Raw genomic sequence first — 26,082 nt, 5'->3', positions numbered from 1 at the left:
AGGAACAGCCACAAGCCACATGTTTGGAGACAGAGAGGGAAAAGTGGAGACAGACCAGCGGACAGACTGATGCTCTGAAGCGTGATATATAAGGCAAAGAAGGAGAAGGAAAATGAAAGTATTATGGGTCACTGAATATAGAAGCACTGAGACAGGCATAGAAATAAATACTTAAGGGATAAACTATAGAAATATTACAGAAATAGAATTTAAAGGACCTATGACATGCTGCTTTTTGGATGCTTTTATATAGGCCTTAGTGGTCCCCTAATACTGTATCTGAAGTCTCTTTTATATAGGCCTTAGTGGTCCCCTAATACTGTATCTGAAGTCTCTTTTATATAGACCTTAGTGGTCCCCTAATACTGTATCTGAAGTCTCTTTTATATAGGCCTTAGTGGTCCCCTAATACTGTATCTGAAGTCTCTTTTATATAGGCCTTAGTGGTCCCCTAATACTGTATCTGAAGTCTCTTTTATATAGGCCTTAGTGGTCCCCTAATACTGTATCTGAAGTCTCTTTACCATAATTCAGCCTTGGTGCAGAATTACAGCCACTAGAGCCAGTCCCACAATGAGCTTTCTTTAGGATGTGCCATTTCTTTGTCTGTAGCTTTAAATGCTATTGAGGAGGAGAGAGGGGGGGCAAGGTGGAGGGTGGGGGTGTGGCCTTGACCAACTGTCATGCTTCACTTGTTTTCAAGCCATGATGTCTCTCTCTCTCTCATGGGCGGGCCAAATTCTCTGGGCGGTTAAAGCAGAGAAAGGGGAGGTAACCTTTCCCCTTATGACGTCATAAAGGGAAGATTCCAGATCGGCCCATCTGAGCTTTCATTTTCTCAAAGGCAGAGCAGGATACCCAGGGCTTGGTTTATACCGATATATCACCATTTCTAGCCACTGGGGGACCATAGGCAGGCTGGGGGAACTCATTAATGTTAGGCTAACCCTTGTGTTGTCCTCCCGCACACCATGAATGTGTTGTCCTTCCAGGTCAAAATTGAAAATGAACTTTTTTTTGGCACTTTTTCCAATGTTTTTGGACACTTCACACACACATTTTTGTCACTTTTCTCAACGCTTTTTAAAATTAATGGTCATTAAACCTAATTTAAATGACATACCTATTATTTTTGTTTAAAAAAAAGCAGGAATTATGCTACTAATAGTTAAGATCAGAGGATGTTGAGTGAATAACAGACTGTTTTATGTCAAACTTTATTCTTGACACTGTTTTGAAACCATTTAAAAAAAAAAAATTCAAATGCTACAAAATTGAATAAAACACCCCAAATTCAATGAAAGTAATCATTAATTGTACCTGCGAAGATTGTTAATTGGGTTCCATACAACGTACATCATGCATCCATGTTATTTTTGGGCAATTTGGTTATGAGAAACCCATATTTGTGATATATAAAAACTTTGAAAATGGGTCTAATTTGACCCTAGGACAACACAAGGGTTAAAAAAACCTCATAAAGTGAAATTTTCATGCCATGGGACCTTTAAGTTCAGTTCAGTAGAAACAGGGTGACAAATGAAGGGTGAAATAAGATACAGGACAGAGAGAAAGAGAATGAAAAATAGGACATCATCATCATCATCACATGAAGTTCCTGTGTGTGGGAGGGAAACAGGGTCTAACAATAAATACCTTAGTCAGGACACATGGCCAAAACAGACATATTAGTAAAAAAAAAAAACGTCATCACGTTAATACTTAGGGGGTCACATCATCTCAAAAGCTGACCTACTGTAAGTTTAAGCATTCAGAGAAAAGTTTAGTGTAGAAAAAATGAACTGGTCTCCAAAGAACGAGCATCAGAGTCAAGTGAAGCTTTTTCAGCAGTTTTATCAGAAGTCCCTTTGTGAGATTGTAACAACGACAATGTTACATATGAAACATATAGTAGAAGGCAAAACCTGATACAGTCCTAAACAATAACAAACTCACAGACAAAGAAAACATTGTCATCTCAGATTGAACAAATATAAAATGATGACAATCCTAAATCAAGTAACACCACTGTTAAGGCTTTTGTTAAAGGAGTAACTTGGTTTTTTGACTTTTAATCTCAAAAGTTTCAGGAGTTTTGACTAGGTAGTATGTACTGCACACTTTAAGGATTTGCAAGGGGCGTATAGCACAAAGTTCTGGATCCTGTACATAGGCACTAGGCTCGTTTTGAGATGAACTGAGCCTCGCCTGTAAAGGTGGTGACACACCAACCAGATAATCGGCCGTCGGACAGTCTGGCGAGGTCAGTGACTGGAGTCTGTTCCGTGTGTTCCGTGCCGTCGTCCGTCCGAGGAGCTGTCGGCCTTCATCTTGGCCGACCTGACACGTTGCGTCGGAGGGCGGGCAGTCGGACTTCATGACAAATCTGATTGGTGGAGTGCTAACCCGGAAACGAGGAGCGGAATGAGCGTGACTAGAGTCTCTCAAAATCTGACGAAAATCTTTTAAACTGACCTTTGTCAATCTGCAATGAAGACAGATTCAGCAACTGCGCGGCCTATTTCTCGCTTAAAATTTTTTCAGAAACACGTTTGGGTGAACTATTTTAGTACAATATGAGATCGTATTCTGAACAAGCTGCCATGACAGTCTGGCTCTGAATTTCCGGAGAAACCAGACCCATGTGACGCGTTCGTCCAATCAGCTGCCGGTTTTCATTTTTTGGGCGACAATACAAATTAGCGCCGCCTGCTGTTTTACACGCTCAAGTCGGCGTCGTTTCGGTGTGTTCTGAGGCACTTTTTGGACCTCGGGGAGCCGACTGATCAGTCCGACTGCCTTTTCTGCCAACGGTCAGAAAGTTATATAAAACGTCGTCATGTTGAATCGATTCTGAGCCAATCAGCTGTTAGATCAGCTGAGAGCCAGGCGTTTCCCAGCATGCCCTGGGTCCACCTGGGTCTTGCAGTTGGTGGAATGCAACCGCGCTGCCTGCGTCTCAAACCTGCGGCCGCCTTGATCTCGTGAGGTTATCGTTGCCCCCGTGTGCATGATGTCAGAGCAAGTCGGAATCGAGTCGGACACAAATCTACCCAGCATGCATTGGGCGGCTACTGCAGGTGATCGATTGTGCACAGGCCTGGCACATCTCCAACGAGCCTAATCTCTATGGGCTCCACCCCCATTCTCTAAGGACTACACCCCCATTCTCTATGGACCACACCCCCATTCTGTGTGGGCCACAACCCCATTCTCTAAGGACCACAACTCCATTCTCTATGGACCACACCCCCATTCTCTATGGACGACACCCCCATTCTGTGTGGGCCACAACCCAATTCTGTATGGACCACACCCCCATTCTCTATGGACCACACCCCCATTCTCTATGGGCCACACCCCGCATCTACGGTTATTCATTTTGTCTTTGTGGGCACTCCTCACATGAGGAGAAACAGGGTATTATGTATATTGTAATTTCAAGTATATCATTTAAGCATCACACATTTTTTTTTTCTTTGTTTGCACTTTTGAGCTTGTAATGTGACAACATAGAGCTCCTTCTGTGGAGGGGAAAGGGAATGTCCCCACATACATTAGTAAATATTATTTCTACTGGGGGGTAAAAATGTTGACATGATCTTAAAATGACAGAACAGCTGCAGGCTGACAGTTTAATTGAATGCTGAAAATAGCTAGCTAATAAGCTAACCTGCACCAGCATTATTATATGCGTTAAGGTAACGCATATAATAGTTACCTGAAGGCATATGGCCACGTTCCCTGAGTGAGGGGAACCCTGCTGATGTGTTGTACCCTGTAGGACTGCACTTATTTTCAGTATTAATTATTCTGCCAAAAAAGAACAACAACTTGCAAGGCCCAAGTTGACTTAGTCAGATGTCTTGGTTGGCCCGACCAACAGTCCAAAACCCAAAGATATTCTGTTTACTGTCATATAAGACAGAGGAAACCAGCAAATATTCGCATTTGAGATTCTGAAACCAGATGAAGTTTTGGCGTTTTTGCTCAAAAAAATATCACTTGAATGAATCAATTATCAAAGTAGTTGCAGATTCATTTTCTGTCGATCGACTAATCGTCTCATCTCTCGGACTCTGAACAACTCAAGCGACTGTGCCCTTATCTGACAAGATCTGACCCTTTATGAGCAAACACGGCTATTAAAAAGACGCAAATTACAAATTGATCTCATGAAGTGGCGTATGCATGGCACGCCAATCCGTATGCCATTATTGGCGTGTTATCAAGACGCATACTCGCTTTTTAGCGCGTTTATCAACGCCGTTTGGCCTCCTTTGACTTACATTACCTTGCGATTGCGTTTGTATTGACGCCGTAGCGAGTAGTATGAAAGGGCGAAAATCCGCATCGGGAGGGCAGTCACGGTGGCGGATGGGTAACATCTCGCAGGACACAGGACTTTCACCCAGGAGTCCAGGGATCGTGTCCCGCGTGTCACGTTTCCTAAACTCAACCGTCGCTGTCTCGCGATAACACGCCAAGTGGCGTGTATGTTTACGTCCGCTGTATACAGCGTAGACATACACGCGGATAGCTCAAAATGCGTACAGATAACACGCCACTTGGCATAAGAAAGTGGGCGTGTATGTTTACGCGAAGTCATGATGTCATGTTGCAAATTAACTGCAATAAAAACCCGGCACAATATAACAAATAAAATGTACTATGTATAGGGAAAAGGGAAGGCAAGCAAACATACTGTACATATTTATTCTTAACTTTTAGACCTGGATAAAATACTACGGAAGAGGATTAGGGCCACATGCGTTTAAAGCTCAGAATTCTGAGAATAAAGTCAGAACTCTGAGTTTAGACTCAGAACTGAAATAAAATGTTCACGTGGCCCTAATCCTCTTCCGTGAAACACAAAGTGGTTATGATTTCAAATGTTTGAAAAAGAAAATGAAGAGAGAGCTTAACGTAATATGTGAAATTCATAACCATGATGAGTGATAAGGGATTAGGCTAACTTAATTATGCCTTCCCTTTTCCTTTTCAGTCATTTGAAACCAAGTCAAATGCTAGTTTATTCAGGTCTGGTAAGTTTATGAAGGAAATGCAGGCACATTCTTCTTTTTTCCACAACATGTTTTTCCTCTAATTAGGCTAGTACAGTCGTCTCACATGTATTACAGCGACTAAATTAGCCCGATTATGCTGACCTAATGGTAAACAGCCACAGGTAGTTGTTAAGAGATAAACAGTTGTAGGGTGTACCCCTCCTCTCATGTACTAATGTGATGATCCAGGCGCCCACAACCCTGAACAGAATAAGCAGTTTAGAAAATGGTTAAATGGATGTTATCCTAGTGTCTGTGTGTTCGTTTGCCCATCTTTTGTTGAACCTATGGCTCTGGGTTGCATGTCACAGATTTGCCTGTACAATTAGAATGAATAGAGCGTTTCCTGCTTGTTTTTTTTTTGTTTTTGTTTTTTTACAGTAATGCTATTTCATTCACCTGTAACGGCTGCTTAATCCTGCCGCGTCTGATACAAATATGTTCAGTCAAAAATCATACAAAACCTGATACAACTCAGACAATAGCTGTATGGATTTAATTTGAATTTGCAGTGTTTAAAACAGTGAGGTGAATTAATTAGGACACCATCAATTAGGACTGTCAGCTTGGAGGGAACACCGGTCTGAAATGTTCGCTGATCTGATTTTCTTTTACATATGGCATCCAAATATATTTATAGGATTGCAAAAGTAGGCTACAATGTTAAAATAGGGTAAGATATGGCAAGTGTGCTGCTATATCAAAGTGACAGCGCCACAGTCAGGCGCGTGGATTGATGCCTTATTATTAGCTCCAACTCTGAGTTATGTACAGTGTGTTCGTCCATCCACAACCCAGCTGGGAGCTATCTCAATGCAAAGCATCTCTGTGTAGGGTTAATAATAAATATGGCTTACTACAGTGTTTCATGCAGCCTGTATATCATCCATGGCTCGAACACACCTGGACTCGTTCCCTTATACAGACACCAGGCTGAAAAGTCCACTCATACCGCACACCCAGGCTCAGGATGTGTAGCAGTATAAATATATCCATTATGTATACAGGGGGTCACAGTTTTCTGTCGTGTTTCCTGTCCCCTCTGAGACTGGAGGCAGTGATATTGATGTGGAGAGCACATCATCTAAGACAGAAAGAAGGTTTTTACTTTGAAAAAAAAGTGCATTACAGAATATTTTGAATTGCTGCGAATGTCAGCATTCTAATGGACGGGTTCCTGCGATATCGTACAGAAAACGTATGCACACCAATTCGTATGCTATCCTACGGAATTAGGCGACCGCCGGCCAGTCACGTGACGACCGGTCACACGGCAGTTAAGTTTAGCAGTCTTCACAGTTACATTTGGCCAAGAAAAGATTACTGGGGAGGCGGGTACCGGTCATCGCGAGGTGCCCGGTCATTTCAGAGGCCGTTGCAGTCAAGTTTAGTCGACAAAAAGGGACCGTCGTGCGGCGGGGACAGTTAAGTTTAGGCACCAAAACGACGAGATACCATTTTAAGATTTTAAAATGGTCCCTTCAAGGACACAAACGCGTGTTTCGTGGGTGAAAGTCCTGTGTGTCTTCCCCAGGACACGAATTCCGCTCCCCCGCTTGAAAGCCATGTTTTTTATGACCACCCATCCACCCCAACTTCCCCCCTACGCGGACTAGAGCAGTCTTACACAGCGGCAGTTACTGTGGTGCACACAGCGATACATCTACGGAATACATACGAATTACGGTGCATTACTTTTAGTAACTATATCTACGAATGGTTCATGATAATAGCCTGCTGTACTTGCTATCTTGAAGTCACCCAAAAGAACTGGGTGTTTTTTGCATTTGCACACAAAGAGAAAGCTGGATAAGCCACTGTGGCAGAAGGTTAGCATAGAGGGGATATGTTTACGTCAGGATTAGATGCTAGATGACGGAGTGCATTTCTCCTGCATAAGGGTAAGAGGATCTTTTACAGCCTCTAAATCAATATGTGACACGCTGCCTGACAACCTCTAGATGCTCCATTTTTTTTCTTCAGGAAACCTTGTTGTCAAGGTCTTCCTGAATAGGTCCTTCGAGCTAACCTGGTATTTTTTTTTGCCCCATATTTTATCCACATTACGTTTGTCTAGGAAGTGTTTCCCCCACCCATCCCCTGTATTCATGATCTCACAGTGATTTGAAGTCAACTGTCCTGCTCTTGAAGGATTGACTCATATAGATATGGAAAATTCTGAGACAAAAAGAGTCATTCGGTCATCATCGAGTAGGTTAAACCGCTTGAAACCTCTATGCTATTTTTGCCTGACTGAGTTCTTAAAACCAAGACAGAGGCAGCTTTTTTTTTTTTTTTTTAAGGCAGTGGACATAGGTTGTGAAATACTGCTTTCAGCTAGGATGTGGATGAAAATCAATCAGGACAAGGCAACAAAAATGAGATATGTTCAAATATGTTGCCTCAGTATGTTGCTGTTAGTAATGGCTGTCATAAACAGCACTTGCATCAAGACTGTTGTAAATCCCCAAATGACCCATCTCTTGTGTCTCGTGCACTGGGCACGCTGAAAGTATATTCACTCAGTTTCAGTCTATATTTGAAAAGATGGAAGAAGTTCTACGCTATGCTGTAGTCTAAAAGGCAACATTGACTCATTTCTGAATGGTTAATGAATCCCTTTGTCCTCTTTTCTCTCTATCTTCAGCACCCTCTCTCCACCCTATCCTCCTCCATCCTCTTCCTTGAAACACATTGCTCTTAGTGTCACCCTCATTCCTCCTCCAAAACCAGAAAAGTTGCATGTAATTTAAAAGACTCTTCTTTTTAGCCTCACTCTCCCATCCTCCCTCTCCTCCCTCTCCTCTTTTTCTCCACATGTACAGTTATTCTTCTCTCTCCCCCTTCCATTATGCCTCCCACTCCTCCTTTTCCTCAACAAGGACAACTACTCTTTGTTTCAGTCTCTTGTGTGAGTCGGACTCTCCCGTCCTCTCTCTCCACGTCTCTGTAGAGCAGGGATTTCTGGGCCTTCAGGCGGCAGGCGATCGACATGAAGATGGAGTCGACGTTCTGACTCTCCCTCGGGTCCTTGGCCGACGTCTCAAACAGCAGCATGTTGTGGGAGTCGGCAAACTTCAACGCCATGTTGGAGGGCACCTGGGAGAGCACAAAATGTTTGGTTGGAAACAGGGGCGATTCCAGGATTTTTTTTAACCCTTGTGTTGTCCTTCGGGTCCCCGGGACCCGTTCAGTTTATTTGATGTTTTTGCATTGGCCTGGCGTTGAGCTTTGGGTGCCCCGGTGACCGTGTATTATGTGATGTCATTTCACATGAACTGGCACGGGGGGGTCCCAGAGACCCGTGCTGCGATCAAACGTGTTTGGACAGGCTAATACAAAATGTAAATAAACTAACCAAGTCCCCATGACACGAAGGACAATATAAGGGTTAAGTGGGGTGGTACAGGGGGGGGGGTAACCAATAATCAGTTTATCAATTTATCAGAATACAGCATAGAAAATCCACTCATAAATATAGGAAATATTGGATAGGATAGAACAAACCAATGTAATTCCGCTAAATAAAACATCACATTCATAATTAATAATGAATGTGATGTTTTATTTTGCAGAATTACATTGTGAGGAGGCCTCGGGAAGACCCAGGACTAGGTGGAGGGATTATATCTCCAACCTGGCCTGGAAACGCCTCGGGATCCCCCCCAGTCGGAGCCGGTTAATGTGGCTCGGGAAAGGGAAGTTTGGGGTTCCCTGCTGGAGCTGCTGCGGCCCAACATTCTTCCAGTGCCGGTTCCATAATATCCGAATTTCGGATAGTCACCATGGAAACAGCAATTGGTCATGTGACAAGGGCTGGAAAAAATTGTCATTACAGGCAGCCAAGTGACAGCACTCTGATCCAATGGAAATCACAATTGTCAGATTGACAGCACTCTAGCCCAATGGTGGGGGGGAAGTGGGGCAATCATATTTCGGGGGTCTTCTAGCTCCGCCCATGGTTGGAAACCCTAATTAAATCTAAGAAGGTAAATAAAGCATTATATTGTGCTGTGGTCCTCGCTTGGGTACACTCACCTGTATGTGCTCCACGAGGTCACACTTGTTTCCCACCAGGACTCGAGGTACTGATGCTGAGACCCGGTGGCCATTACACTCCTGGAACACAACAGAATAGAAACTTTGTAAACTGTGGCCATGTTCATGCGATTTGTGACCATTAATATGAGCAACTAAGTGGAAAAAAAGCGTTATCGTCTGTAATTAGAATGTATGACAGCTACAGTACTATATGTCCCACTTGGCCAAATCAAGTGCCGGTGGCAAATGGCTGCATAGTGCATATAGTGGTAATACCGATTCGCACAGGACTAACCCAGATTTTCCACCAGGCGCGTCTTTGTTCCGTCCTCTGTCATGCGCCATACCACACCAGGAGCGTCTCGCAGAGCGTCTCAAGTTCAAGTTACTTCATTTGTCCCCCAGTGGGGCAATTTGTTATGCAGCAGATAGTATAATACAAATCACACACAATCCTACACACAATGCAGAGATTGCCTACCTTGCAGGCAAATTTAAAAACAGTAAACAATCAATAAATAGTAAGTCAATACATTATCTATGGTTAATAGAGTGTTTATATCTGTTGGTTCTGAGTTTTGGGAGTATAAAGCGTGATCCGGATGGCAACATCTGAAATTCAGCCCGTAAGGGATGAGTAGGCCTACTATCTGACAGGATAGATTCAACCCTTTTTAGCATCTGCTTCTGATAAAGTTCCTCCAGGCCTTTTTGCCTGCCTGACTCACAGATTTCATTGTACTCTACTTGAGTACTTGAAAGAATAATCACGTGTTTATCAAGCATCTATCTTCCACTCCAGCAATTCAACATCATGCCTCTCTTCTCATTTCTGGCTTTGTCCTGATAAAAAGGATTTGTGATGTCTAGAGGAGATGTATATGATATAATGGGGGGGGGGGGGGTTTGGTAAACTGACTGGATTCTCTCGCCGTTTCACTTCCTGCCCGGCTTCCGAACGGTGGCTTGCGTGAAAATAGGGGGTCAGTCCTATGTTCCCACAGCCCAATGGTCCCACATTTCTAAGATTCTTCTTAAAATGAGGTCTTGTGTGCCTACATTTCCCTTCAATTTAAGCCCTACACTCCCACAACATGTTTTAGGGTCAGGGGTTAGAGGGATACAATCTAATACAAATTTATGAAAAAGGAAATGTGGGAACATAGGGCCTAAAGTTGGAAAAAAAATCTTAGAAATGTGGGAACTGTGGCAACCTAGGGCCTAATTTTGGAAAGAATCTTTGAAATGTGGGAACATAGGGCTGTGGGAACATAGGCATATAGCAGCACACGGCTGGTGAATTATCAAGTATTGACTTGGATGGCAGCGATTGCTCGCAGCGCAGTCCGGTGGAAAATATTATCACACAAATTCTGTGTTTGGCGACATATGGTAGGTCATTTGCGGTGGCATTTTACAAATGATGACCTCCGTAATTATTTCAAATTACTAGAGGTCCCCAGGTAATACTTGTCCTGTGCAATGACTTCTACTAACTTTTATACCACTATTGCTACTACCACTGATTCAACTACTTGCAATAATAGTATAACTATCAATTACTACTAACACAACGAGTAGTCATTTTATTACTATTTCTACTACTGATGCATCGTGTAGTGACTAAAGACTGACTGTTAATTATTATTAGAATGAAGAGTAGCCACAGTGCCAGTAGAGGTAATGGCAGACATGGAAGTTGGAATAGTAGTAGCAGGATTTTAGCACACATTGGAAAGGTTTTTCCTACTTACACAACTACACAAACCACTTTGGATAATTCATTTTCTAAGTGAAGCCACAGTGCACCTCTTTGTTGGCATGCTCACAGCAGTGGTTAAAATTGTAGCAGCATTAGAGATGCAAACCACACTTTGCGACACGAAACATCACAGTGTCAGCCTAATAAAATAGTCTTGGGGTCGAACCAGTGGGAGCACTGGCAACTGGAGTGATGCTGATGATTGTTCTGCAACGTACAGAGCCAGTTACCAACCTCTATCCATGTCTGTAGGTTGCGGAAGGAAGTCATCTTGGTGACGTCATACACAAAGACCACTGCGTGGACGTTGCGGTAGTAGTGTTCCACCATGGATTTACGAAAGCGCTCCTGGCCTGCTGTGTCCCATACCTGCACCTGTGGAGGTACACAACATCAGACTGTGTTTTGATATGACTGAGGAAAAGTGAATATCTACGTACGAGCTGTATTTTGGTGCTAGACATAAACCATGAACCGTTCTAGATTTGAATATCAGAGAAACAACAGCTGGCAGAGTTACAGAATCCTAGTCTGGATCAAAAGAAGTACTTTTCCAGTTATAAAGCCTGGCATCTATGCCTCTCCGCTTCTGCTCTCTGTGTGTTGCCGTTCTCAAACTCTGTTCACTTCAGGAAACAACAGCAGTTTTTCCTATCCTAGAATGTATGTGTGGTGTGGCCAGACTTTACTCTACAGGGCTTACAGATCTGGCAATGCAAGACTACGGAATCCAGACATCCAAGCTTATTACATATACATCTTTTATTAATCTCAGTAAACTAAAAGACAAGGACAAATATGAATCTGGGGTTGCGTTGTCTAAGCCTATAAGAGCTTCCAAGAACCGGTACATGGCACTGTACCATGTCAACAGGAAATAGTGCTAAGATATTCCTGGCTATAATGTCTTAAGAGAGCACTGCTCTATAGCACCATGGGCTTTTCTGCTGAATCATTACGACGCCTCAGGCGGGTCTCTGTGCTGTATAGGGCATTTGATGTATGCCAAAATTAAATGTAGTGGCACACTCCCAATGGCACCCAATGGGTTTGAAACCAAAATAAAACACTACGTTTGGACCCACAGCCTCAATGGATACAGGCTGGCTGGTCACGTTTATCAAATGTTTGAAATGTTATCCACTACCTGGTCAACAATGTCAAATAAGTAACTGCATTTTTCCACTGCTTATTCTCAGTTTACTTCATATTTTGGGGAACTTGAGTCAGATCCCAAGACGACTCACCAGCTAACTCATCTAGCTAAATATACTAGCATTTGCTTCCAGTGATGCATCCCACAGCTGGTATTGTACTGTCAGATTCCAGCCGTATGCCTCAGCTAGTACACCTGTGCAGCATGTGGAGCTACTCTACAGCCATGCCATTTCCTAATTTCAGCATTTCATGGTTCGGATTTAACCAGAGGGACAAAAAGGAAGTGAGCTTTATCCCCCGCAGAGAAGAACTGATATTGGTTTCACCTAAAAAATTAAATTCAGCCATGTCAGAAATGCAGACAGAGTAAATATTACTTATAGCTCATGCTCGGTCACATCTACCAGGCTGTATATTGTGCTCGAATTTACTGCTTGCTGAATGTCTGTGTTATCAGTAGCACTTAGTACATCAACATGGACGTCTCAACACTCAACCCAGGCCTGTGGTGAAAAAGCGCCAGTTATCTGCTATTAACATTTGAAAAGGACAAGCCCGGCTATTTAGCATCAGATGTTGAATGCTGCATTTAATACAGCTGCTAACACCAAAGCTTGCTCTTTGTTGAACACTGTGTGCCCCATATTTGAGAGCACAAAATAGATCTAATAGAATTGATAACAAGCATTTTCTATATACTTTATATACCTCTCGTCAGCAGGGCTGTTCAATTATGGAAAAAAATCATAATCAATATTTAAATCACGATAACTTATTGATTTTTGGAAGAAATGTTGCATTTATTGAACTTACAACAGTGAAACAGTTAAATCAACGGTGAAAACTTTTCCATTCAGAACACAAGACACAATAACAGTTTGCAAAATGTAATGTGCAAAATAAGTTTCTCGATTACACTGTTTTTGTGATCATGGAGCCAAACTCGCAACAAAATTCAGTGTAAATGCCTTTTAAAGCCACCAGTTTAAATCAATATTCTGTTATTTATCATTTATCAGTAGCAAAAAAGTCAAAATTTAGATAAAATCATTGTTAAATCTCTGCATGTGAACAGGAATCTGTCTGTCAATAGCTATGGATCTCAAACTTGAGAATCATTACCATTATTTTGACACCTTACTTCTATACTTAGCCCTCTGCTATTTGTAGTCCTCTGCAGCCTATAACATTTGTCGAGCAAATCTGTGAGCTACTTTTATTCACCTGGATGACTGGAGAGGAAAAGGAGTCCCCCAGCTAGATCTGCAGTTAAGTTTTAAGATTTTTTTTTATTTTATATTTATCCTGTTATACATAAACTGTGAGTGAAATTTTGAGTTGTTGGTTCAGAACCTTTTTAAAAGCCCTACTGCGCCACTGAAGTAGTTTAGTTTGGAAAAGGAGAGAGTCCACTGTAGAGGTCATGAAATCACCATCTGGATGACATGACACGTTAACACACAGGATTTTAGTTTCCTGTCTCAGCTCGGGCAATACATTCAATAAATGATCCTGCTGGGTCTGGAACACCTGCCTGCTTGTAAAGCTTCAGTTCTCAAATTGACACAAATTAAATGACGAGATAAAAATAAACCCTTTAATCGAAAGTGTCATCTCTAAATACATAGAGTACTCCAGCTTGCTGTTAGCAGCCCTTGAAGCTGCAGTGTACGTCCTACAACATGGACGTTTTAACGAGAATAACCAACACAGATAGTTAGGATTTGTTTGAAGTGGGGTTGTATAAGGTACTCATTCATAGTCTATGAATTACCTACAGTAGATGGCGGTCGGTATGCCCCCAGTTTGGAGAAGCGTTGTAAAGGGTTAGTTCGGATTCACCAAAGTCACACAATAACACTAACTAACTGATCGAGGCAGCGGTAGACAAGAAACTCCTGTGTCCTGTGAGGTAAAATGACCGTTTTTGTCAACGGAGTCTGGTGTAGGGTTGGGCGATGTCCCCTAAATTAGCAGTTGACGATGTTTACAGTAAAACATCGCGATGGACGATGATATCTTCGTCGGGGGGGTAAGCACTTTTTTTTCTACTACTATGGGCTAACAGTTAACATAGATACAATCAGACACACATTTAAATGACCTCTGTAAATAGCATAGACAGTATATAAACTGGACCAACAGATCCCGTTGCTCTGGACGGAGACCAGCGAAGGATATTAGAAGCACTTTTCCGGTGAGCGCCGAGCGTTACTGAGCAGCCTCCAACTGAGAGAGCCGACGTAGATGTGACGTGAGCAACCTGTCTGAAAGTTGGAAGTCTTCTGGTAGCTGTGCCAAGAGAAATCTCAATCATTCCCAATCTAGCAGAGACGGAGAGCGTAGGTATATGTAAGGAGATAACATAGGCACAGGCTAATTATTGCTAACTAAAATGCTAGTTAACATTAGTAATTAAACTTAAACAGCTAATGTAAGTCCAAACTGTCCGCAAGCTTCTCCTGTACTACACGGTAATTCCTCTACTATGCGACAGTAAGTCGCTTGGTTATGACAATCGTTAGCCTAGTTTCACAAAAATGCCTGCTATGGAGCCATAAGGTGAGGTACAAGGTAATGGAGGCTTTTATACATTGTCGTGTTTCTTTAGACATGAACAATGGACAAATAGAGTCTTTAAACGCTTCAGATGTAAAGTTATTCGCTGTCAAAGTGACGTCAAAAATGAATGAAAGGGAGTGCTTGTTAGCATCAAAATGGCGCCATAGGATCTATGGGTTGTTGACAGACGCTTAGCCCCTTGGTAAATAGACATTATTGCATGGCTAGTTTAAGACCAACGCAGTTGTCAATTTCCCGCCCAGCGCCCGCGACTAGGATTAGTGTGTGTCTGACAGGGTGGGGGGCGTGGCATGGCATCACGATGGTGGCTCTCCCGTTCTCTTAATACATCCATGGTGGCTCTCCATCGTCCATCGGCACAACCCTAGTCTGGTGACTTTGAAGCACAGATAACAGCTTCAAAAGAAGGCTAGTTCCCCCGTCAGAAAGGGCTGTCTGATCAAGTGCAGTGTTTGTGAATGAATGCTCAGCCAAATTGCCTGAAAACACCAGGCTGCAACAGTTTAACTTTAACCATACAGACGTCTAAAAACATTGGACCGCTCTCTTGAAACATTTCTCCGTTCTTGGCTGAGATGGACGACTGCATAAATTAGCCAGCGTCTAACGGCTTAATACCAACAAAAAACTGCATGCACGTTTAAAAAAAACAATGCATATTCGAATCCCAAAATTGAAAATCGAATACCTACCCATCGAACAAATATTCGAATATTCATATATTCGGATCCAGCCCTAAAACTGATAGTTTTTTTTTTTAGGTGGGCCTTTTTTCAGGGGGCTAAAATACGTTTAGCTGCTGCCCCCGTCCACAGCAGTACATTGCTTAGCTTCCGTGTCGGTACTCCTGTCTGCTTCTCCAAACTGGGGGCGTTCCGACCGCCGCTACAGTGGGTCATACACTAGCTGTTTCCATACACTGAACGTTTCCTTGTTGGAATAAATGTGACAATTGGATTGACAGAGTCCGTTTCTGATAATTCTTCTGTGCACGCGGAATTGTGTCCTGCATTAAAGGGCCATAGGTCACCAAAGCATGAGGAATCATCCTCTGGGGACTGTGCAGTAAATATCCACAACAAAATGTTGTGTCCCTGAGCAAGACACTTAACCCCTAGTTGCTCCAGAGGCGTGCAACCTCTGACATATATAGCAATTGTAAGTCACTTTGGATAAAAGCGTCAGCTAAATGACATGTAATGTAAAAAAATAAAAAAATAAGACCTGTAGGCATTAAAGCTATAGTGCGTAGTTTCTGTCTCCCCCATGAGGAATTCTAAGTAATGACAACAACACTGTAGGCGCGCCCACATGATACAAGCCTTCCGTGATCGCGCATGCGCCCCCATCCCTCCTCGATGCAGTTTCTAGTAGCCAAAGGAGGACACTGAGAATTAAAAAAAAAAAACAAACACATGGAGGTAATTATCTTCACTCAAGTTTCTGCACGGGAAAGTCACCGGACGACACAATCTTATGAACACAGCCATACTGAGAAATACAGACGGAGTTCTGTGGCGCTGATGTGATGAGGTCTTAATTAGCTTTGTAGCAACTCATTTGGCAATGGCTTGAATGTCATTGACGATTATAAATATCAAAAAGTTACGCAACTAAGGCTTTAAGAAATTCACTGTAGCTCTGAATCAAAATGACAAGCAGAAGAGAAAAACTGTATATTGCCCTCCTTTAGCATGTCAAAAAACATTACCAAGGATAGGAGAAAAAAATATTTTAAAGGAGTGTTAAGAAGAATCTGAAGACAATGCCTGTACTGTACTTACAGCAACTACAGCACAAGAGTTAATCACTTGAACAGGCTTAATCTAGATAACGATTCATTAATCTGGATTGACAGATTCAATCCTCAACAATCCAATATTATATTGGATCCAATATAATACTGGATCGTTGAGGATTGAATTAAAATATCTTAAAAACAGTGGCTTTTTTTACTAATTATGGCATATTTACATGGTGTTTTCATACAACAATGTTCATAAATATGCATGGTCCCTATCAAATAAACCAATAAAATAAAAATAAAATATACAAAGTGAAAATATCGATACATGTCGTCAAGGTGCGATTTGCCAGTGGGGGGGGGGCCATGTGTGTGATTTCCCCCTCTCTGGTCTACATATCCCTGCCTCTGCTGAATTATTTTTATCCACGGTGGAGACAAAATGTATCATCTCCTCAAAGTGATCAATGCTACTTCACCAATAGAACATTATATACCTTAAATCAAAGTATTTTAAACTAAGTAAAGCACTGTAACGTGAACAGTCGATAGTGCCATAGAATGATAAATAGGCTAATAGGTGACTTTAAGCCAGGTACAGGCACCGCCAGATGACGGTCCTTTCAGGGGCCACGGTAGTGGAGTTTAGCCAGAAAAAGCAGCGATGACATTGACGTTTAGACACAAAATAGAATGTTAAGTTTAGGAAAAAGATCGTGGTTAAAGGACAAATCCTGCACAAAATGAACCTAGGTGTTAATAACACGTGTACCTAGTCGACCGTTCCCTGGGATATGTTTATGTTAATCGAATGGGACCAGTTTTAGCGCAAACCGCTAATTAGCTTGTAACGCTAGTCGTCGGGGCACGGGTACAAGGCTCAACATAGCACCACACTTCCACTGTAGCATAATGAGGGTCCCTACATGGAAACCGAAGCATTGACAACTTAAGTGTACAGACAGTTTATTAAAAAGACATATAGAAAGATAAAAACTGTACTGTTCGGACCCTTATTATGCTACTGTGGAAGTGTGGTGTTATTTTCAGCCTTGTTAGTGGTATAGAAATAGCAATTTCTTTTTACTTTACCCGTGCCCCAACGACTAACTAGACTAAGCTAATTAGCGGTTTGCGCTAAAACTGGTCACATTCGATAAGCATAAAAACATCTGTTATGTGAGCATAGAACAGTGGACCCAAAATGCAGAGAAGAGGCAGGTAGGCAGGCAGCAGGTTAGAGCTCGAGGATTTATTTAAACAGAGTCTATGCAACAAAAGGAGTCCAAAAATCCAGCAGGCAAAAACCAGTGTCCAAAGTGAAGCAACAAAAGAACAGAATATATAAGACAAAGGAAATACAGAAACAGAAACTACTGACCAAAAACACACAGACAAGAGGACAGGAGTGAACAGGGTTGGGGAAACTGACACGCTGACAAAGTCCAGAAGCGCCGCAAACACACAAACTGACTTGACCAAACACAAACAATGACCTGACACAGGACAAGGGGAACACAAAGACTAAATACGGAGGGTAACGAGGTAACAAGAGGTAGGTGACACAAGGGCTGGGAAACAGGTGGAAAACATCAGGCAATCACAAGAGCGGGAAAACACAGGGAGTAAAACTAGACAAGACAAGACAGAGAACAGACTGTCAAAATAAAACAGGAAACAGAACATAAAACAAGACAAGACCGAAAATCACACAAACAGAAGGAAACAAGACATGACAGAAAACCAGGCTACCAAAATGACAGTAAAACAGACTACAATAAGACAAGACAAAACACCAAAACCATAACAATATCCCAGACGGTCGACTCGGTACACGTGTTATTAACCCCTAGGTTCATTTTGCGCCGGATTTGTCCTTTAAAACACTCCATGAGGAACGAACAAGCGTTTCCTCGGTGAAAGTATTTTGTTTTCGGCCGCGAAATGACTCTGCTCTCCAGCTTGAAAGCGCTGTGTTTTATGTTGACAACACGTTGTGCTCTTATTTTGGGATTATTTTCCATTGGAGTGCATAAATATCTGTTTTGGTATGACCTGCCGAGTGGCTCTATATCCATGGTATTGAAAGGGGGATTTCATTCTTGCATGTTTTGTTTTGTTGTGCATGATAACAACAAAAAAACATTCCCCCCCCCCCCCTCTGCTTTTTTCACAAATCACATCGTCATCTTTAAGATGCGCCTTTATTTTGAAATTCCCAGAATTCAAAAAGAGTAGTTTGTTTTTAATTGAATTGTCTGGAAGAGTTTAGTAATGAAATAAAAAAATTATATTTTAGCTGTTTTTTGTAAATATATACAAATGTAACTGATTGTGTTAAATGGGCTTATGTATCCTCTCGTATCGGCCGCAGGCCCCTGAATTGAATCAATGACAGACTTTGTGCTATCAGTAAATATTGTATCATGGTTCAAAGAATCAATATATCTTATCGTGATAAAACGTGTGATTTACACTCTTACTTACTGCCCTGTCTTGCTGTACTCTACCAATATTCAGCCAGCTTTGAGGGCAGAAACCTCGCCGGATGCTAATGGTGAAGAAAACGGTAAACTTGGTAAAGTGCAGGTGTAAAGGTTTAGTTACATTAACATATGAAAAATACATTTACACTTTCTCACACTGCTGATCATACTGTAGGTGTATGCGTTTTGAAGAGAATATCAATGATTCAGACACGCTGACCTAATGGGTGTAGTATACACAGTGTTTGTGAGTCAGCATTAGGGGGCATCTGGAGGTTGCAGACTGGTGTACTGAGACAGAAAATGGGGAAGGGTGTGTGTGTGTGTGTGTGTGTGTGTGTGTGTGTGTGTGTGTGTGTGTGTGTGCGCGCGCGTGTGTGTGCGTGTGATGTAGAGGTTGCACACACACTAACCGGTAACTAAGTGAGGAAGGGGAAGGTATGTACACTACCCAACAGAAGAAGAGATCTCAATAAAAAGCCTAATATTTGGTCACAGGTCATCCAAATGAATGAATAAAGATGTTCAATGTATGAAAATCAGTGCTCGAATTATCTTTTTGTCTTTAAAGGGGGTCTCTCTATCTCATAAAAAAAAGTTGGCACACACTGCACATAGCCTAACAAGGCTATACAATTAAATAGTCTAGGCGCTTTTGCGCAGTATATGCGCACGGTAGGCTTAGGCTATTATCTTGACGCACTCCCACAACAGACAGAGATTTATTTTTTATTTTTTTTACAGAAATGGAGTCCTTTTAATTCATTTCAACATATTATTGATTGTAATAGTCCATATTTCATTTCAATTTCGCAATACAAAGAAATAGACTAAACGATTTAGTCTGAGGGTCATTCTCAATTTCACAATGAAATAAAACGTAACTCATTTGAACCGGACCACCGTCTCAGATATCCTCAGTGTCAAACACAATAATGCATGTAGTCTTTAACTTCTACACAGGGAACATGCACTGACTGGCAGAAATGAATAAAGCCATTGCACAGCCAAACTATGTTCTAGTATTTTTTATAATGAGCACGTAGTGATAACAACACCTGGGTGTTCAGTCGTCTCGTGTGTTGAACCGTGGAAATAAATAGACGAACAATTTTGGAATTTGCACTGCGATGTTGTCGGGAATCCTATTCACTGAATATTCCGCCATCAGAGATTGCATTGTATTGCTGACAGGTGTATCAAAATATCTGGGAACTTTTCCAGAGCTCTGAATGGCAGAGGATAGCTACAGATTTATTTATTTAAGATGTATTGGTGGTATTTACCTCAAAAGCACATTAATCTAAAAGCAAGGTGACTTCTTCGGACTTGCGAGTGCTGGCAAAGCGATCGTAGCCTATGCGGTTTGCTCACATAGCCTAGTGGTGTGGTGGTGAAGTGCAGTCATGCTGCGTTCGTGAGCGTAGGGTAGGCTCAGGTCTACGTCCCGTAGTAGCCTATATTTTATATTTTAATTTAACGTCTTTAATGGTAAGGGACCGCACAGGGATGGATAATGAGCGTTGTTTAAGATTAAATTACAATGCCACATATGGCAGACACCTTCAGATGTGAGAGACCCCCTCAGATTTTTGACTTTGTTGCTTTCATGGGAGCCAGTCCTCACTCTGTGGGAGCTCGGCTCCCTCTGGCTCCCACGTAACTCGACCACTGATGAAAACTAAAATTTTGACTACTATTATTTGTCCACATATTTGAACTAGTCTGGTATTATACTGTTACTTAAAGCTACAGCGCGCAACTAGTTATATAAATGAACGTCCGTTACATTCAAGCCATTGCCAAATGAGTTGATACAAAGCTAATGAAGCCTATCAGCTCCGCACAACTCTCTCTGTATTTCTCAGTACGGCTGTTTACAAAATAGCGTAGTCCGGCGACATTCGCACGCAGAAGCTCGATTGATGCGTTTTACGTCGCCGCTGAGAAAGGACAACGGCAGCCTTCAGCAGTTTCGGAGACGAAGAGAACAAAAAATCTACGAGATAATTATCTCTTCTGAAGAGTCCATCATGCTTTCTTTAATCCTGCGTGTCCTCCTGTGTTGATTTGACGGGATAAACGCTACTAGCAACTGTGTGGAGAAGGGGCGGGGGGTGGTGCGCGCTTGTATCATGTGGATGCGCCGGCAGTGTTGTCGTCATTACTCAGTGTTCCTAATGGGGGGGGCGACAGAAACTACGAACTACAACTTTAAAATGATGTCACTACATCTGCCAATTAGCATTGCTACAAATTTACCAGGATACCATTACATTTCTAATGCTGTTGGGTGTACTTGTGTACAATTTGTTGTGACTGATATGATATGTGATACACTAAAATCCAACATTAGATGGCTGATTTTATTTAAGGGTTTGAAAGAGTGAATTGTTAGCAAACTTAAGGCTACATTGACATTGCTACGTTTTGGTTTTTAAGCGGAGTTTTGAGCCAAAAGCGATCTCTGTGCACACAAGTGTTTTTAGCTCCAGTAGAAGAACTAATGCTGCGTTCCAGGCAACCCGTAACCCGTATTTTCACAACCTTCTACCCGTGAAAGTACCCTGGAACGGCAGTCAAACCCGTAACTTACTACCCGTGAACTCGTACCAGATGGTTGTACTCCCAGTTACAGTTTTTGACGTCACACACACATAAACAACAATGGCGACCCCTGTTGATGCTGTACAGACGCCGGTGATTAACAGAAATAGAAATAAAGAGACATAAATAGGCAACGTAAAGTATTTCCGCACATTGTAATCAAAACAATACACATACGCTTGTGTACTACTACAGGTTATGTTTATTAAATGAAGACCAAAATATGTTGCGGACAAGAAATCGCTAGCATTAGCTAGCGCTAGCTAACGTCAACGTTAGGTAACCGCTAGCTAACGTTAACGTTAGGTAGCCTAACCTGAACCCTGCCAACGGCACAATGTTTAACTAGCCAGCTCGTGACTTTGCCTGGAACGCTACCAAGTCGCGAGTCGTGACTTGAAGTCGTAACTTACGGGCAAATAATTTTGTCTGGAACGCAGCATATTCTCTGTTTAAACTAACAAGCCTAAACCGCATAGCTCATCAACATTCTCGTATACTGGGCATGTGCGGGCCGGTGTAAACAGGAGGTTGCATGTATACTCCTCCCGTTGCTGGTAGTTGCCATGGTAACGTTAGTAGCTTAGTCTCAGAGAACGGGACGCCATGACCGATAAGACCCAATCAGGCGGCGAAACGTTGGCATCAGTGTTAACGTTGCCCAAGGTTTCCGTTTGCGGTCGCTGAGACTGAAACACAACCCTGCAGATTCCAAACCAAAACGGGGTCAGAAGTGATTTCAAATTTCTCCGGTTTAGGGGCTCTGAAACGCCAGCGCGGTGTGAATGAGAGGTGTAGACATAACAGAAGATATTTGTTCTTAAACCCAAAATGTAGCAATGTAAATGTCGCCTAAGAAAATGTAACCCTGCGGCTTATAGCTACACCTTTTCATTTTAATTCTAAAACGGAATAAATCAGGGATGTTAAAGCTGGACACGGGCTCTATAATTAGGGCTCCAACTACAATTTATTTTTTATTCTTGATTCGGCTGCCTAATCTCCTCTATTACTTGATTATGAAGTTACGTTAAGTTATAAAGTTATTAAAAATGTGTAAAAATAGTGAAAATTGCCATCACAGTCTCCCTGAGTCCGAGCGGACGTCTTCAAATTGCTGTTAAATCCAAACATATTCACTTTATAATCATATAACACGAAGAAAGGCAGCAAATCCTCATGATTGACAAACTAGAACCAGGTAATGTTCGAACTTTTGCTTGAAAACTTAAAAAGTTAGATTTAATCCGCTAATCCTTCCAGATCTAGTCAGGATTAGACTAGATCTGAAAGGATTTAATTGTTTGCCATGCAACACATTTTCCTGTATCAGCTAAGATTTAATTAACAATTTAATTAACAAATAAAAAACACTGAAACACCTATTGCCAAACCTGTAAACACATAGTTTCTCCGTAGAAATATGTCCCCCAAATAGCCATTGGGCCATACATATAGTCATTGTTTTGTTTTCTTCCTTTAGGTACAAGGACACACAAAGACTATATCTCAAAATGTGGTACATTTCTCCAAAATGTAGCCTAGTCTAAAAGATACCTACATTTGTGAGATAAAAAGAAGGCCCTGTGTCAGCGATCCACTGGCAGACTTTGAGCTGCAGCTGATCAACAAAAAGAAAGGAGGAGGAGGAGGAGGGGTGGGGGTGTGTGAGGGAGTGAGGAAACACCAGGGATCAACATCCAGCCCCTGTGTTGCTTACCTTGATAGTCTCCCCTTCGATCTCCACCGCCTTCTCCCTGAAATCCACGCCGATGGTGGCCTCGGTCTTGTCGGGGAAGCTCCCCCCGGTGAAGCGGAAGGTGAGGCACGTCTTCCCCACATTGGAGTCCCCGATGACGATGATCTTAAAGATCCGCGTCTGGATGCTCAGCTCCAGGGAGGATGTGATGCTCGAGGCGGCATCGTTGTTGCTGCTGCTGCTGGCTCGGCTCCGGCCGGCTCTTTGGAAATCCATGGAGGATGTCAGGATGGTCACATTGTCGTCCGCTGGGTTCCTTCGTGTGATTCCTTTCCCTCCTCCTCCTCCTCCTTCTCCTCCGCCGCCGCGCGGAGCTCGGGTCTCCTCCTCCGGAGAATCGTTGGTCATTGTGCCGGAGGAGGCGATGCGAAAATCGGTGTGCGTGTGTGGAGAGGAGAGGGAGTGGACGGATGGACGGATGGGTGGATGAGTGAAGGGAGGGGGAAGGAGGAGGAGGAGGAAGGAAGGAAGGAAGGAAGGAAGGAGGAGACCAGAGATGCAACAATACCAACGCCGCTCTCCTTCAGCAGCTGAGTGGCCTTAAAGGGAGAGGCATTGTACGACAATCAGGGGTTATAGACAATACGTTTGATTTGTCCTAGTGAAAAGTAGCCTAGGCAGTAAGATGCTGAATCAATAAAACAAGAAAAATAATAAAGTTTATATTTTTTTACCATAAAAACCCATTAAGTCACTATTTGAACACTTGAGTCACACTAGTAGGCTAGTGGTGAAAAATAACCTAAGTGCATTTATTTGTGCATTTAACTTAAGTGTTACACTTAACGCTACTATTTGACGCTACTTTTTACTTCTATTCCACTACAGTACATTTCAGAGAGATATTTTGTACTCTACTCCACTATATTTAGCTGACAGCTGTAGTTACTAGTTACTTTCAGATTTAGATTTTTACATTTAAAAAAAAAAAAAAAGAAGCATGTTTTTGTAAAACACAACACATTGTTGAAGATTAAACCAGTAGTTTTCTGTTTTGTTGGGGCCCCTTGTCACATTTCAGATGTCCATGAGTTGTTCGCAGTTCTACCGAAGAATGATTTCTCTTCCCAGAGTTCTTAGATGGTTTTATTTACACGATCGAATGAAACAAAACAAAAGATTAGAGGCCAACAAATGAATTCACATTTGTGTAGCAGAACTACAGAAGTTTTTTATTATTATTATCACAACCTACTCCACCTCAACCAGCTACAACAGTAAAACTCCAACCGTCGCTTTCTTCTTTTCCAGAACCCAACCGTCCCGTTCTTGTCCCGCAGTTCATGGAAAACGTAAGCCCACCCACGGCCTTTTCCTTAACCTAACTGCGTCAAAAGTAGGGATGCACCCGAATCCAGGATTCAGCTTCGGATTCGGCCGAATATTGGGCATCTAATATTGGCGCAAACTGATGCGTCAGTAGTTCTGGACTGATGTTCCTGAAAGCTTTATAATTACCTGTCAATAGAAGATTCTGATTCCAGATAATATACTAAAAACATTTCCTCCAAAGTTTTATATATAATACAGCTGAATTACTGATAATAAAAACACGTGATTGTTTTGGGGGGCATTTTAGGCCTTTATTTTATAGGACAGCTGAAGTCATGAAAGGGGAGAAAGATAGGGAATGACATGCAGCAAAGGGCCGCAGGTCGGAGTCAAACCCACGGCTGCTGCATCCTCTATATATGGACGCACGCTCTACCAGGTGAGCTACCCAGGTAGCCCATGTGATTGGTTTTAACACAGAGAGAGAAAGTGAAACAGATTTTCCCACACTATCTAGTCATGTGATCTGATCAGCTGGTCATATTATCACATTCCATAAACCAACGTGGGCGTGATGCAAAGGAATTCCGTGTCACCAGGAGGCCTGCTTAGTCTCTCCAGCAAGGTACAAAGAATACCATTAAAGCACACAACATTGTGTATTCATTGCCTTTATTGCTTGTGTTGTTTTCCAGTCTACCATGAACTTGTTGTCCATCCGGGTCAAAACTGAAAATGAACTTAGATAGATAGGTAGATTTATCCCCCTCAAAATATATGAAAGCTGGTAAAATAACCGTTCAGGGGGCTCAACACATCACGTCCTAGGTAACAAGTATGATGTTTACAACATTGTAGATTAGCATGTTAGCACAACCCTTAAACCTTTACTAAACACAAAGTACAGCTGATGCTGATGGGAATGTCAAAGTATTGGACTAATTGAATATTTTGACCTGATGATCATTAATGTCTGCACAAAATCACTGCAATCCATCCAATAGTTGTCGAGACTGCAAAACAAAAATGTCAACCTCCTCTAACTAGAGGAAAAGTGAAAGGGTCACAACCGTCAATAGGGTTAACTGTGGATATCAGTACAACATTTTGTGGCAATCCATCCAATAGATTGTTGAGATATTTCAGTCTGGACCAATATTGTTGACCAATTGACGGCTAATAAATATTATTACAACCGTAGCATTTGACAGCTTCCTTCCCTGCAGTTTTTTCCCCCCAATGTTTCTCCTTGTGGTCAGTATCTAAATGGCATGCTTACAATTAGCTTCCACTCTTTCATTGGTGCAGGTTCCATCTATTACGTTAATATCATCATATTATGGGAGATAGCTCAAATTTTCAGGTGGAATCAGACAGCTTTTTCATGATGTTTGAAAAGCTGATTTTTGCAGGTATGACACAAAAATGCAAGAAAGAAAGGAAATCAGGATTACTCACCGTCTGAAGCTGCGCAAAGTGCTGCTGTGTTCGAGCTGCTTTTCTTCCATTTTGACTAACAACAGCAAAAAATACAACAACACGAAACGCACACTCTTGTGCACACATGCAGCATGCACGTGCACACACACTCCCCGTCTGTTGAT

At 42.2% G+C, this 26,082-nt stretch overlaps 1 protein-coding gene across 1 annotated transcript; it reads right to left on the bottom strand.

Annotated features, from left to right (window-relative positions):
- Positions 1-1,834: 1,834 nt before the first annotated feature.
- Positions 1,835-26,082, bottom strand: rab33a (RAB33A, member RAS oncogene family). The gene is made up of 5 exons (XM_078261115.1): positions 25,937-26,082; positions 23,168-23,745; positions 11,104-11,244; positions 9,105-9,185; positions 1,835-8,165 (listed from the first exon to the last, which is right to left on the bottom strand). Exons 2-5 carry the CDS (start codon positions 23,552-23,554, stop codon positions 7,941-7,943), a joined length of 834 nt encoding a protein of 277 aa, XP_078117241.1. The 5' UTR covers positions 23,555-23,745; positions 25,937-26,082; the 3' UTR covers positions 1,835-7,940.

This window comes from Sander vitreus, chromosome 10 (genome assembly GCF_031162955.1).
Source record: "Sander vitreus isolate 19-12246 chromosome 10, sanVit1, whole genome shotgun sequence".
Classification (NCBI taxonomy): domain Eukaryota; kingdom Metazoa; phylum Chordata; class Actinopteri; order Perciformes; family Percidae; genus Sander; species Sander vitreus.
Note: the sequence above shows the minus strand (reverse complement) of the source record. Positions and strands in the feature narration are given on the sequence as shown.